The sequence below is a fragment of the Patagioenas fasciata genome, chromosome 19, assembly GCF_037038585.1.
Source record: "Patagioenas fasciata isolate bPatFas1 chromosome 19, bPatFas1.hap1, whole genome shotgun sequence".
In the NCBI taxonomy this organism is placed as follows: domain Eukaryota; kingdom Metazoa; phylum Chordata; class Aves; order Columbiformes; family Columbidae; genus Patagioenas; species Patagioenas fasciata.
The window spans coordinates 11,572,122-11,587,819 of record NC_092538.1 but is presented as its reverse complement, the minus strand read 5'-3'; the positions used below and the strand labels follow the sequence as shown (position 1 = coordinate 11,587,819).

The following is a 15,698-nucleotide window of genomic DNA, read 5'->3' as shown; positions in this document are numbered from 1 at the left end:
AAAATTTCATGAGGAATTTCTTTTTGAGAGCGCATTGTAAGTAAAAAATAAGGTCAAAAAACCCAGCCTGGAAGCAGCGTGACTTTGCTCCAGCTCTTCTATGGAGATGAATGCTGGCCTGTGCAGACGAAATCAGCCTGGCAGCTTCACAATCAAAGTATTCTTCAAAACTAAATTCCTCATAGCACATTCTGTGAAGATGCTGAGGATTTTCACCAGAATTTTTCAATAATCTCATGTTTGCAACACAAACTAATTCCATCACTTGAGCTTGTTCCTCTTCTCTATACTATGAACTCATCTTTAAATAAACCATTGGCGCAAGCTCAGTTTGAAAGAGATGAGACCAGCTTTACAGGCTTTAGTTTTTGAGCTTCTTCAGTTTAAACTTAGCAAGTTTCCCACTTTTCACAGACAGGTCTGTAACATATTCATGAAAAGTTTTTATTATACAGCCAAACCCATTTGCACAACTGCATTACTTAAGTAACCAAAGAAGCGACATTGTTCTACTTTCACTGTCAAAAGATTAAAATAAAATAAATAGCACCATGTGAAAAGAGGCAACATTACATGCAATTTGACAAGAGAGTAAAACTACACTGTAATCATCTTCTAAGTCAGCAAAGCATCACTTTCGCTTCACTATACCAAGCAAAGTACTCAATTTTTTAAAGGAAACAAAAAAGCATTTTCTGAGATTAGGGATCAGAGGATTAGTTGTAAGATTACAGCAAGAAAGCATATTTGAAAACTCAGAAAGATTAATAACTGATTGGACAAATAAATTAGTGCAGAGCAAAATAATTCCAAATCAAGATCAAATTTGGCACATCAGAAGATTCTCTTTATCTGAATTTGGGCATTTTAGGATGTCCAAACAAAGCGGTTTCCATTTCATTAGGTCAAGTAGGAAAAATTAATTTGGGCAGCGGGCAGTTTCTGTAGCAGAACTTGATCAAGCAGGGAGCCGCTATCTACACATGAACTTTTAGAGTCTACCAAAGCAGTGAAAACTGGAGCACCTGCATTTTGGGGGCTAACACCCACGACACTAAAGGATTTAATCTTCAGTAGTCAGGGGCGCCCATTTCCGGTTACTGTGGATGCGGATCTGTCTGTATCCAAACACACACGCACGTGAACCGCAAGGATTTCTTCAGACCAAAAGTCAATGAGGTTGGTCAAGCACGACTTCCCCTTGGTGAAGCCATGCTGACTGCCCCTAATGACCCTCTTATCCCTGATACGCCTTGAGATGGCACCAAGGAGAAGTTGTCCCATCAGTTTCCATGGATGGAGGTGAAGCTGGCTGGTCTAGAGTTACCCAGGTTCTCCTTCCTGCCCTTTTTGAAGACTGCAGTGACATTTGCTTTCCTCCAGTCCTCGGGCACCTCCCCCGTTTCCCAAGACTTGGCCAAGATGATGGAGAGCGGTCCAGCAATGACCTCAGCCAGCTCCCTCAGCACCCGTGGGTGCATCCCATCCAGACCCATGGATTGATGGATGTCCAGATTGCCTCACTGCTCCCTAACCCAGTCCTCATCAACCCAGGCAAACTCCTCCATTGTGCTGCAAAGCAGGTAGGGAGGGGGGGTTGCCCACAGCCCCGAACTGGAACTCGCTTCCAACCCTCATTTCTCACTGTCAACTCGATCTATTTGCAATAACTATGCGGCTTCACTGACTTCACTGCAAACGCTCCCTCACGCCTCTTCCTTTCAAGAGAAAAATCGGAGCAAAGCCTCGAAACGTCTCCCAAAGGCTGATTGTGCCTGACGGGTGATTAGCTGGTGCACAAGCACAGCGGCAGCAAGCTCCTACAGCTTCCAAACTGCGTGCTCGCGTTCTTGCTGCATTCTTAAGTTACCTCTAGGTAAATGCTGAGGAAACATTCTCAGGCTCATCATACCCATATTGACCCAGATGTTGGACTGCTGCGTGCGAGCGGCCGGCTGCTGGCGCAGGAAGAGCAGGTACCGAGGAAATAACTCCAGTTCGGGCACATTTGTTTTGCTGTTTTTGATCACCTAGGAAAGGTGTTTAAAGCACATTTGAGAAACGGTTGTGTCAAATATGTAGAAAATCCCAATAAGAACAAGAAGTAATGGTTAATGGTTAAAAAAGCAAACTATATTTTACTAGGAGACACTTCTTACAGAGTCTGAAGCAAATATCCACAGGAATAACAACTGACTGATTTCTAAGCACTTTTTGAAGCTCATTAGTTGCAGACTGTCAACAGTAAACACCTTATTTAGTGGAGCACAGCTTCTTGTACAACACCACGGAAAGAACATTTTTATAATTCCTGAAATATATGTGAATCTACAATGAACCTCATTAATTCTACTCAGCGTATACTTCAATATGACATTTTGATATGTTGACCAAAAAAGCTGAAATGACCCCAGAACACAACTTGTAGCTTTTTTCTGCCCAGATCCTCCCAAACAGAGACACATAAAAATGGCAGGAACGTCCACTGTTTTTGTGACCACGTGGATTGAAAAGCTGAAGTTGATATACACGTTGTATTTTTTTTGCATACAGGATACCCAAACTAAAACTCATTCTGGATAGAAGTCTCTTCCCTAATGGCCTCGTGGCAAAGATCTCAAGCACATGAGTTTGTGCCGTGCATAAAGAGATGTGGCCTTTTCTGGATCACGAAAGGTGTTTGTTTCCATGGAGAATGTGTGGGAGGAGGGGAACAGAAGCCGGTGATTTTTCCCTGTAAAATAATCGCCAGTTCTACGGCTAACAGACCAAATCGTCAAAAATCATACCGCTAATTCTCTTTCATTTGTGATGCTGAATATTTGTGACACCAACCACCAAATTTCTATTGCTACCATTAAAAAAAAAATCCCCTCAGTACCTTTAAGTGTAGCTCCTATAGCAGAACACCCGACATAGAATAAACCAACCACTATATAGAATAAATACATCCAACAGAAATTAAAGAAAGTTTCCAAAGCCTCTAAGTGAAGAGAGCAAATTACTTCAATATTTCTTGCTTCTAAGCTCAGCCTACTTTTTTATAAATTCAACATTAATAATTCAAGGCATGCCAGCTCCAGCTCCAAATCATTATGACCTGTTAATCGTTTTGCAGTATTACACAGAGAAAGAGAGATAGCTCAATAAATTGTGAGTAAATGATATGATTTAACAATGACTATTGCTATATAATTACCGCTTCTCTTTCAGAAATACTGTTGCTGTTTTAACTGCGACAAAAAAAATCTCATTGGGATAACACAGGCTCATTATTAGTCCACTTAGTCAATTCCATTTAATTTATAGCACTTTCACATATGAAAGTTATATCCTGCAATACATTCTGCATTGTGCTCAAAATTATTTTTTTAATTAAAGACATTACAGCTTTAATATAGAAAATACTGGTGTTAGTTACAGAAAGTGAATTTCACTTCTTCAAGGGGTTTTTTTCTCCTTTAACAAAACTTCTGTTGGCTGCAGAAGGTTAAATCTTCTATGGTCATCTCCCACTTCATCCAAAACCAATGGTCTAAATGAAAAGTCTTGAAGAGCGAGCTGGGAAAACGCCACCTTAGGAACGGACCCGGGTAGGAGGGAACACATGAGGTTGTTCTTATTATTCTCAGTGGTTATGGCAAGACAACAGTGTCTATAATCACAACGTACCGGCCTGGGCAGGGACAGATTCGCTCCGTACCAATGGTAAAGTGCTCTCCAGACGGGTTCTGGTACCATTACGTAGTCCTTTCCTTCAACGAGCTGTGGAGATCGCTTTAGTCTTCCGCCCTCCATCGTTAATGATGCAGCCTGGAAACAAAACGGGATTTTGTCAAATCTCAAGTGGAGAAAACCAGTATACAGCTACAAGGATTTCAGTTCAGAAACGCAGAACACTTTTTAATTATCAGACAAAAAACTTTGTTATATGACAAAGCAGTGTCAATTCAGAACTAGGCCACAAGCTGAAAAATCCCAACAGATTCAAAGCTGTGATGAACATACGCTAATAGACACTTCTCCTGTATTCACATGATTGAGATGCATTTACCTTCACTGGTTCTTGTGTTACGAGGGGTTGGTTATCGATAGCTCCTGGTTTCTGAGGATTAAGCTGTAGCAAATTATTCCCATTGGTTCCAAGGAAACACTGGTTATTATTGTCCGAAGTATTATGCTGCTTAGCAAAACACACATCAGTCCCTGGTGTGCCAGGGTACAGAGTATCTGAAAAGAATACAAGGAAAAAATAAATCTCTATTTCAGTTCATGAGTTCGTAACATAAATAAATCAGTTAAACTGTTGTATTGGTTTTCATTGTTGTTTTTAAAAATCATTGTTGAAGAAATTTGCTGTCCTTCATACCTCAGGAAAACATGCAACTCTACCAAACTACAGAGTGACAAATACACCAGTTCTCCCAGAAAAGATAAAGAAGTGGATATATGAGATCCAAATACCGAAGCAGATACTTAGACGAACACTAGTTTAAACCATCCTAACTAGGTTTGTGTGAGCAAATGTTTGCTTGTTGTCTGGATGTTCAAATATCAAACTCTCGAAAATCTTACATACACTTGTCTCCCTTCCTGGCCTTGCGCTGTTCCCCAACCCCCACCCCAAAGAACGACCACCGTAATTTATCTACTTTATACCGAACTTACAGTTTTAAGGTACAGATTTAAAATATCAGATGCAACACTCAGCTGCCTTATAAGAAAAAAACCATCGTCTCAAATTCTCACAAGAATTTACTGAAAATCATCACTAAAATATCTTCTTCCACAGTCTCCTAGAATCTGCACAAACTCACTTAAAACACAAGCCCTGTCAAATTGTAGGTACATTTGTCCTATTTTTATTCCGCTTCTTTCATCTTTGTGTTATCCGAGGTTGCCCCATTGTAAGACACAGTACAATACCAACTAGGTGTGAGCTGGAAACCACTCATTGTGAAGGGGGGCGGAAAATGCACTCAGAAAATAAGTGATAGGGCAAAAAATTCTGAAAACTAATCATAGCATAAAAGATGAATTGCTATTTAAACAAGACTGTTTATTGTTTACCCACCACAGACTAAAAATCCCCAGTAATTCACTGACATCCACATGTAGGCCACTTCTGCAATCTAAACCGCGTTATCTTTTTGCCTGGAGGAATCCATGCAGTGTCTAAGTTTTCTCAAAACCTGCTCTGCGTTAAACCTCCAAGGAAATAAGATGTTATGCTTACTGCTGCTAGTAGACTCTGAGGCTTCTGATGCGGTAGAAATATTATCTGAAAACTTTTCTTCTGTTGCACTGAAGTAATTGAGACCTCCCATTTTGTCTTCTCCCTGTTCTGAAGTATTGGCTGCGGCAGCTACGAGCGAGTTCTTACCTCCACTCAAGACAGATGAAGGCTCTATCACAACAGGGTCTGCATCCTAAAATTGGCAGGCAAGTAGAAAAGTTCATTATAAGCCAATATCAAAGACTTTTAGCAGCAGCCAAACCAATCACCAAGATTCACAGCTGTGTGACCACTTTTGCATGTGACAATGAGCTTTAAAAAAACACAACTCATGTACATTTTCTTAAATTTAATTTTATTAAATATGCTTTATTTTGTAAAATTTATAGCGCTGCTTTTACTTGAATATTTTAGTTGAAGGGTATTAAAGGGCACCCTGTAACTACAAGGTTTTAGTAAGACTCCTTTGATCAGCCTGGACTGGACTACTTCTCATCATTCCCTATCAATCACATTATACCAATTCCCTCCTCTCTTTGTGTAGAAAAGGCACAGTGTGTATTTGTGGCCCAAGCGAAGTTAAAGCCAAAACAGGTAGCTTTATCATCAAATGGACCGATATACTTAAGCGAAATACTATTGAGAGAGCATGTTTTTATTCAAAAAAGTACTTTGACACACAGGAATGATGAGAAAGTCCAGAAGGAGCTGACAGTTTAACGAAATCATAGCAGAAAGCTCATCATGTAACAGTGATTCAGCACAACAATTATTTTCCACTAAGAGACAGAAGATGCTTAATTTCAAGCATTATTGGCTATGCAGTCATTTGCTCCCCACTCTTTTTTCATCAATACATTCACAGACACAAATAAATCACTTATTTGGTATAAATTATTAATCTACTTACATATTTGACATATTCTTTCCACTGGTGCCACCATGGCATCGCAATAAGAAACCAGTTGTGCCCCGGCTGAAGGCCGTACCTGCTTTCTCTTTCTAACCAGCCCCTGCATGTGAAGAATGAACAGCACGAAGCATCAGTTGAAGCAGGGAAATCACAGTCCTCCTTTTGAAAATACCAAAAAGGTGATTCTGAAACCCATTTAAGATTCGGAGCAAAACACGCACCTAATAATCTGTCCTTCCTCTTCCGGAGTGGCTGGTCGTAGCCCCAAAACTATATGGCATACCTGGAAAAAGAAAGTTAGTCTTATTAACTACGCCACTGTGAAACAAGCATTAGGTAAATGAAAGAAGAGAACAATTGTAGTGGGACTCTTGAGAAAATTCTTCTTAATTACACAGCAAAGATGCCCTAAAATGGGACCAATCACTAAAAAATAAGTATTTTGAGCTATGAGGTTTGCAACCTGTTTCCACTGTTAAGACAAAGATACCAAGACTGTCAAATACTCCCAGACAAATTAAGGTCAACAGAAAATGATTTTTCATTATTTCCTCATCTGGAGGACATGCTATGAAAGATCACAGTGATGACGTGGATCGGATATACATTAACATGGCTATAGGTACTGGAGAGAGGGAACGAGGAATTGGGAGAAGGCAAGTGGGTAGAAAAGGATAAGCTAAAGGTTTAAAAAAGGTTTAAAAAAAAGGAAAGGGGGAAAACCAGGGAGAAGTGGTTACATAAAGGACTGAAAGGAAAATGAGCACATGAAATTCAGAGCAGCCCAACCAACCAGTCACCACTGAAAACGCCCTCAAAATTGCAGAACGTTCGCTGAATGTCTGATGCTTTTTTTTTCCCCTCTTTTTTTCATTTTGAAAGAAATAGAGAAGAACAAGGCACCACTCCCTAGACAGCTACTCCATTCGGGTGGGGTTTTATCCCGAGTTCAAGCCTGCAGTCCCAGAGGGCTCCTGTTCTACTCCTCCCAACAAAACCAGCTGGTCTTGGCTGCAGCGTGGTGTGCGGTGTCCGGCTGGGCCGTCCCAGGGCAGGGTTTGCTGAGCCGGGATCAGACCCGCTCCCATGGCAGGAGGAGGCTCCGCCGCCTCCTCACCCACACGGGTCTCAAATTGGCTGCTACTCCTAACATGATTCACAGGCTTTTCCTTACGTCTCTTTTGAGGCTATCAATTTGCATCTCAGCTGGAGATTTCTAATGACCGGCGAGATATCTTGTTTAAATTTATATTACAGTGTGAGAGACCATTTCATATTCTGAATAAAACAAAAGCCATTAGCTGCTGGGAAGCAACAGATTTTCCAGCACGTACAACACAGCTGGCTCCGGTGTTTCTTTCAAAACTCATGTAACACTGTCCTAATATCAGGTTCTTCACATAAACTAACGCCACTGCAAACAAACCAACTTCTTGCCAAGCATTCCAAGGTGCCCCACTCGGACCGCTCAGCTTTGCTGTCTGCACAGGAGACACACAAGCCCACAAGAGTTCAAACCAACATCCAGACAAATCCATGGCAGACTGTCCTGCACAGCACGGGACGTGGGGGCTTCGTGTGATAAAGTTATCGAAGGAAATAAAATTAAACATCTAGCAGAAAGAAAAAAAAAGAAATTTGCTATTCGGTATGCTCTCATAACAATTTATTTTTTAAACTACACAGCTTCTTTCTGATGAAATATTTTTCTGTTACAACCTGACCCTGTAACTGATGAAGCTTCACTGGTAAGATGAGAATGGATCCCAGGGGTTCTCCCCAGCCCTCTCTGAAGAACTGAGACTGGTATACAGGGCTGGAGTTGAATACTAATTTAGGGCAAATCTTCAAGGCTCCATTAGAATGATTATTATTTAAATTCAAAGTATCGGCCTCTACAGAAAATGGGTAAGGAACAAACTGCAGTGAAGGCAAACACTCTTCGGGGGTTATTTTCTGCACGAAGTGAGACACAGCTAAAATATAACTGGTTTAAGGATTTATAAAAATCCAGTTTAAGCTCAATTAAAACCAAATTCAGTACAGACTTAATCCTCAGCTTCTGCAACACAATAGTGATATGATACCCCAGCTTTCAAGGGTTGCTCCACTAAGAAAGCCATGAAAGGTTCCTTAGATGGCCTTACCAGAAAATGTAAAGGGAAAGTGGTAGTAAAGAGTTAGAAATAGCTTTTCTTATTTCCAGTGTCCCTTTCTTGGCAGAGATTTGCCAGAACAACTGTCTAAGAACACAGTCTTTTTCTAATGGAAAATAGAACTGTTGATACACTCAAAATTCCTTTACATTTTATAAACAGTACACTATGTTCACTTTAACAAATAAGGCTTTAGGCATGCCCATCCACTATATGAACAATAATCAAATACAGAATCATTCTGTCAAGGTAACGCGGAATTGCAAAACCACGTAATTTACTGCAAGAGCCAAAACTGTAGGCATGGTGACACAAATGCTGATGCGGCACTTCCTGGCCATGCAAAAAGCTCATGAGTTAATTACCGTAATTTTCAAGTTTAAATTTCCTCTAAGCATACCTGAAAAAGTAGATTCAAAAACTCATTGGCAAGTGCGCTCTTCACGCTCCATATCTGGTAGTCCTCCAGAGTGAGGTGTCCCAGCTTAGTTAAAGGGAGAAGGGAAGGGGAAGGAAAAAACAGACCATTAACCTATTTCTGTTAAAATGATGAAGCCAGTGGCTTGATAAAAACTAGCACCTACCGCTCTGATAACAAAAATTGATCCAAAGAAAGAAGAAAAATCTGGTTTTAGCATAACATATGCAACCCGAAGAACCAAAAAGCTTTGAGTACAGAGGACGACTACGCAGAGCAGGTGACATTTGCTCGTGCTCTCCATCATTCAGATTTCGGATTCATGCTCAACTGCATAGTTGGACTTTCTCAAACCATGAAAGCAGCAGAAGCAGAATTTGACTGGTCAGGGCAACCACACAAAACAGAATCACACAGAACCACAGAATGTAAGGGGCTGGGAAGGGCCCTGGAAAGCTCATCCAGTGCAATCCCCCCATGGAGCAGGAACACCCAGCTGAGGTTCCACAGGAAGGTGTCCAGGCGGGTTTGAATGTCTGCAGAGAAGGAGACTCCACAACCTCCCTGGGCAGCCTGGGCCAGGCTCTGCCACCCTCACTGAGAAGAAGTTTCTTCTCAAATTTAAGCGGAACCTCTAGTGTTGCAGTTTGAGTGTAGAGTCTTGCATCCCTGCTCCGGCAGGGGGATTGGACTGCACGACCTTCTGAGGTCCCTTCCAGTCCCTGACATTCTGTGATTCTGTGATTCTTTCTCTCACAGAACAACGTGGAAAATTTTAATGGAAAACTGACATTTCTTGAAAGAGATTCTATTATTGACACATCTCTGCTTTAAAAAAAGCACAAGATTTCACTTTCTCATAAATCAAGTGAACATACCAGGGTATAAAAGCGACAAGGAAATAACATGAAACTCCTACCTTTGTGGTATCATGCATATTCAAAATATCTTCTACAATTTCCGACAAATCCATGTCCAATTCCTTAACAAACAAAAGGATTAGAAGACAGTTAAATTCTCATAGCACTCGCTGGAGCAGCATGTGTTCAGAATACAAATGTAACTATAGCAATGCTGCTGATACCTCTGCGTAATTCGCACCCGAGTCCTTCCAGACAGCTGCACTTTTGTACCGGAGGTTTCTTTATATGCAACAGCAGACATTAGGGTCAGACATTGTGCTTTGGTTAAGGGAAGTCTCGGTTACGCAAGGTAAGTTACATCAACACTGCTCCGCTAAGGCAGTTTGAGGAAGCCTGTGTTGCACCCAAAGCACGTTCAACCAACGTTCAGACTGCTACTTTTCAAGTAGGACTTTAAGAAACAGGAGCGAATTCATAAAAAAGCAACTATAACTTACAGGTATTTTATCAGTACGGTTATCTTTCCAGACCTCTAAAAGTGCAACCACCATTTCTTTAAGTTCGGTGCGAGACAACACACCATCCCGGTCGATGTCAAACACCTTGAAGCAAACTGAGAGAAAAGGAAATCACTTTTCTGTGTTAAAACTACTCGACAACTCTTTTTTTTTCTTGTAGAATGTGAGTCTGCAGAGTCACAGGAAGATGATTTAGTGCTGACAGTTTTGATGAGGCAGGATGCATGTGTGGTAGTGAGGAAACGGAGCAGCTGTGTTTAATAAACTGAAATCTAGATGCCTGCAATTCGGTGCTGTGTTTTCTGATGTGACATAGCGGGGAACATATGTGCATCCGGAAATTTCCAGTGAACGAGAGCTCCTGAGTTGCAGCAATACGGCTTTGGAAAAGCACGGAACAAAGGTATCTGAAACATGAGAATCTTGCAGGGAACCGGCTGAAAACTGGACAGTGAAACAAGGCAGAACATGCTATTTACCACAAGACAATCAAATAGGACATTTGTTTTATATTATATATAAAGAATAGGTAAGTGCTTGCGCTTTCTCTATTGATACGTGCTTCTGCATCATAATGCAGAACGCTGTGATATAAATTCTGAAATGTATTTTTTTCCAAACAGGTTGATAATTTATACGAAGCTGTGGATCAGTTATAAAATATACAGAATTACGTTTAATCGTCCTGTATAAAAGGAAGCCTTGATATTTAAAATTCCTTTACTCTCTTAACTTTTGAAGTCTGTTGCCTTTCACAGACACACACTTGTTCAGTGGAAACAATTTCCAAAATGTGGAAACAACTAAACTTCACTGTTCAAACTGAAAAACTTCTCTAAAACGAAGAGTTAACATTTGGCATACTTACACTTCTGTCTTTCTGCCAGGGGTCCCCGGCAACATGCTGAGAGCCCACAGGAAATTTCTTTAAAATCTATGTGATTGTCTCGGTTTTCATCAAAAGCATTAAACAAACCTGCAAACCACAAAAGCATCTCCTGTTACAGCATCTGCTGGAACAGCCGACAATCACACTTAGCATGACAGGAAGGGTAAGGGTTGACCCTTGCAAGGAGAAGTACAAACACTTATAACTCATTCTTACTAAGTCCAATAAAGACTGTTAAGCACTACTAAGATAATTTTAAGTGCTGTTTGGGTCAACAAAGGCAGGGGCAGAGTGAGGAGGGAAACAGGGATTCTGAACAGCAACCTCATTCTCATACCTTCCTCATCAGGACTGATTTATAGAGTGTAAACCATTGTGGTCAGGACAAGCAATTTCACGAAAGCTAAAGGACCAAAATCATAAAGGTAACTCAGCTGACAAATAATTCGGCTTTTCCAAAGCGCCTGATAGAAACTCCTATGAAAACCACTGAGTACCACTGCAAATTTGGCCTTCAGTGAGTCAGGAGTTTCAGTTACCAGCCTTCGGAAGATTTAGGAGTTCTCTTCATTCAGCACATGTAACTTTTCTTTACCCCATAAATTCTTTTTTGTGACAATGACTCAGTTGTGCTGCCCACAGAAGACATACAGAATGGCCAGAAACCATTCGAGTTTCCCCACAACAGTAAATTTATATCACTAAGTAGATAAAACGCATTTACGAGCAAAAGGATGTGGGGATATATCCCTATTGAATCAAACACAAGTTCTGGTGTCCTAACAGCCTGCACCCACTGCAGATAAATTTCCCTTTTTCGACTTACTTGTCAGTAAAGTTGGGCCTTTGGTGACAAAAAACTGTCACTCCAGGACCGCAGACAAAAACTAGCATGTCAATTGAATATTACTTAATGTCCTTATGTTGTGCAGCAAAGGGCAATTAGACAATTGCAACCTCCAGTTACTACCAGAGTGGCTTCAACTTGACCAGTTTGGTTATTAATGCATCTGTATTGCAACAAATAAATCTCCTGACCAAGTCTTCTGCACAAAATCTGCCTTAACTTACACTATAAGGGAAGGCAGTTTCATTGACTGCATGATAAAAGTTCCGACTTGCATGCTGAATGGTCATTTAACAGATTAAGCTTATATATGTCATTTAAAAAATGGTCTCCTATGTTATCTTGTTCAGGGATATCAGTATATTTTGTCATTACGGAATCTTAAGAAACTCAGTTCAAAATTTTAAGCAACAACAAGTCAAATTATACAGAACGTTTGCCGTATTTTCTGACAACTAATAAGAACGCGACACACAGAAGCATCGCTTCCTTCATCATCCCAGATTCCCCAGCAAATAGAGACTTCTCAGGCATCTTTTCTCATTTTCGAACATTCCAAACTCAGTGGAATGAATCTCTGTAATTAAAGCTTAAAAGACATTTTAAACCAGGCCCACTTTTAAACCTCTGCAATGCGGGTGTCAGTGGCCATCGGGTACCGAACGCCACAGCACCGTCAGCTCCCGCGCGTGTGCCGAACGCTCCGTACCTTCACTCAGAGACGGGTGGATGGGAGGGGAAACTAAGGGGGCAAATGTTTCCAAATCAAAACGTCCAGTTCTTGATTGAGCTTTTAGCAGCCAGTATCGTTTTTCGAGATCGATGATGTCGGATTCTTCCACTGTATAATCAACGAAATGAAAGGAGTTCAATAACACGTCATCAACAAGTGTTTAGAAAACACAGAAATGAACTTCTCCCACAATGCTTTTAACCTTTTTACATATGAAAGTGTGCCACAACAGTGCTTTAGGTCAGTGCAAATTAATTGGTTCTCAAATAGATATGTAATGACAAAGCTGTCTATATTAAGAACCACTAAGTTTGATCCCATTCCCAGATGGTTCTGAGCCTTTAAATCCACGCCAGCTTTCTAATAGGTTTAACTTGAGCTATTTGGCCTGGTTTAGTCTACAGAAACAATAATAATCCTGTAAGGCTTAAGAACAGCAGAGACCCAAAAAAAGTTACATGTCAAACTGAAATGCTATTTATTTATTTACTTTCCTACTTCTGTCATCAGGAGTAGTAATTCAATCAGAATAGTAACTTAGGTAACCTACAATAAGCATTTACTACTTGTAACTACCCAGCAGACACACCACGCAACGCACCACGAACTACACGATACCCTCATCAGCAGAAAGTTTGGCAAAAAAACTACAAAATATTGATAATTGAAGTAGTTAGAGGAGTGGAAGGGGTTTGCATCTTCCTGCAAAACATTTTTAGACAGTCTAACTAGCAAAGAAAGAGCGAAAACACGTCCTCCTTCTCCTCTGTACGTGCAGACCATGGCCAGACAGCCCGTGGCTGCAGGAAAGGTAAAAACCACTTTATGAGACAGATCCTTAAGTACATGAAGAGAATGCCGGTACCATTATAGCACCTAAACAACTGCACATAAAGGGCATGTTTGTACTGACATTTACAAGAATCGCACATATATTGTTCTGATTAGCAAATACAAAAGCATTATGCAAACTCTCTTGAGCACGAGCATGTAAATCACTTTGTTTCCTTGTAATCTACCCTTGTGAGCAGGAAGAACAGCAAACGTGCCAGTTGTGCTTCATTCTTGAACTGACGCAACACTGAGAGTATCCTAAACGCGGAAGGAAGCTCAGCATTGGCTTTGCGAGGAGTAGATCTGCAGAAACCTGCTCTTACTGGCAGGCGCGTTATTTATCTTCAGTAATTAAGAATGGAAATGTTCTCTGGCAAAATAAAACATTCTCAGATATCTCCAGCAGAAGCCACTTGTACTCTGCTTTTTAAATTGTACTTCACAGGTACTTTCTGCAGCGCTAACGTAAATGCTTTGCTATTTTAATCTCAGAAAAGACGGGTTATCAGAAAGCAAGTTATGTGCTTTCTGCCAAGCAGTGGCTGCAATTACATGGCCATTTAAAAACCAAAGGATTTTCAAATAATCTTCAGAAGAATAGCTCATAAGTATTGGCATAAGTGCTACACTGGTAACAGTGACAAAATGTGACAAAAGGCTGTTTTCTATTCACAATAACAAGGAATTGTAGCCCACTGCAATCGTTTCACTTACATAAAACAGAGAAAGACTTATGGGATTACAGCACACGTGAAAGTTTAACCCTGCAGCTGAAAAGCCAACTGTTACATCATTTCATTTCTCCAGAGTGATTTTTCTGTACGTATTAACGAAATATAACAAGGGCAAGTGTAGAGTCTTGCATCTGGGTAGGAACAACCCCAGGTTCCAGTGTAATTTGGGGAATGACCTATTAGAGAGCAGCACAGGGGAAAGGGACCTGGGGGTCCTGGGGACAGCAGGGTGAGCATGAGGTCACCCAATCCCATCGAAGTCCCTTCCAATCCCTGACATTCTGTGAATCTCGTAAATCAATCTCGGTATATGTAGCTCACCATCTATTCCTCAGTAAATGTAAACTAAAAGGAAACTCGCAATTTATGATATATACACATAATAATATTTCTTGTTGAAGTTTAAATCAAGCTTGATAAAAGCAGACTGTAATTATTATCCAAATGTACTAACGTTTATGAAAACGCCATCTTCTTCTAAAGAGGTTTTATACGGACAAAGTATTTTACCTTAAAACTTTACTCCTAATGCCTGTTCAGATCACGACAGGAACTGAGAACTGGGCTTTCATTCTGTAGTTCAAATTTCAAATAACTTCAGATGACTGTATACAATAGAGTCCAAACCATCAAAACAGACTGGCTTTCTAGGCCAAGTACATGTTCATTTTATCAATTCAATACATGAAACGATTATTCAAGGTCACATGGAGATATTACGCACCTGTGAAATTCAAGCATATACTACCAGTTTACTACCATCTGCTATTTTATGTCTCCCTCATCACTTGTCCATTACAAATATGAAAACCTTTCAGCTACGACTAATTATGAGTCATGTTTCATAGTTGAGTTCTCTGAGAATCAAGACTGATAACGTCAAGCACACCTCAAGCCACAGTCTTCATCTAGTGAAGGGAGAACAGGCAAACAAGCACGTTCAGCAAAAATACGCAACTGAGAAACCGTAAATCTACAAAAAACGAGTTAATTCTAAACCAGCTGCCATACCGTGATTGACCGTCAGGCTGCACGGCAGCAATAAACACTACAAAAAAAGCATCCTTCATTTCAATGTTATTTTCATGAAATGCACACTCTTCTTAAATATTACATAGGGAGCAAGCCATGAATTTTCCTCTGTCTTCGAAAAAAAAATGAAAATGTGTTTTCATTTCAGGCACTATCTATTAAATTCTTTACAACGCCAGAATTAGCTATGTATTTCAATATATTTCAGAGGTTTAATTTTTACCCACCTATTGGTACAATCCTGTCTGGTTCGCAGCAGTAGAAGCATACCATATCCAAACATTTTACCCGGAACTCGGCTTGTTTTCCTATTTACCATGACATCCTGCACGCAAACCCCGGCCCCAGCGGCACACAGAGCTCTTCATCGCGGCCGAGTCAGAACCAGAGACCCAAAGACCAAACACCAAACGGCATTTCTGACTAAATACACTTTTTGGATGCTTTCAATCAACACGCAGAAGACTCCGGGACGCGGGCACAGAAGCTGCGTCGCAAGACATAAAATAGCCTGGGAGCTAAGAG

General features: G+C 40.6%; 1 protein-coding gene across 3 annotated transcripts in view; it reads right to left on the bottom strand.

The window, feature by feature from the left end:
* Positions 1–15,698, bottom strand: part of USP32 (ubiquitin specific peptidase 32) — a 52,733-nt gene that overhangs the window by 15,162 nt on the left and 21,873 nt on the right. Inside the window, exons 6-16 of one of the 3 annotated variants that reach the window (XM_065853061.2) lie at positions 12,550–12,681; positions 10,973–11,080; positions 10,084–10,199; positions 9,643–9,705; positions 8,706–8,789; positions 6,371–6,432; positions 6,147–6,249; positions 5,237–5,429; positions 4,055–4,230; positions 3,673–3,813; positions 1,871–2,030 (exon numbers count right to left, since the gene is read on the bottom strand). In XM_065853061.2, coding sequence (XP_065709133.1) covers positions 1,871–2,030; positions 3,673–3,813; positions 4,055–4,230; positions 5,237–5,429; positions 6,147–6,249; positions 6,371–6,432; positions 8,706–8,789; positions 9,643–9,705; positions 10,084–10,199; positions 10,973–11,080; positions 12,550–12,681 — 1,338 coding nt within the window. The remainder of the gene's footprint in view (positions 1–1,870; positions 2,031–3,672; positions 3,814–4,054; positions 4,231–5,236; positions 5,430–6,146; positions 6,250–6,370; positions 6,433–8,705; positions 8,790–9,642; positions 9,706–10,083; positions 10,200–10,972; positions 11,081–12,549; positions 12,682–15,698) is intronic. The other 2 variants (XM_065853062.2, XM_065853063.2) reach the window with 2 other exon arrangements.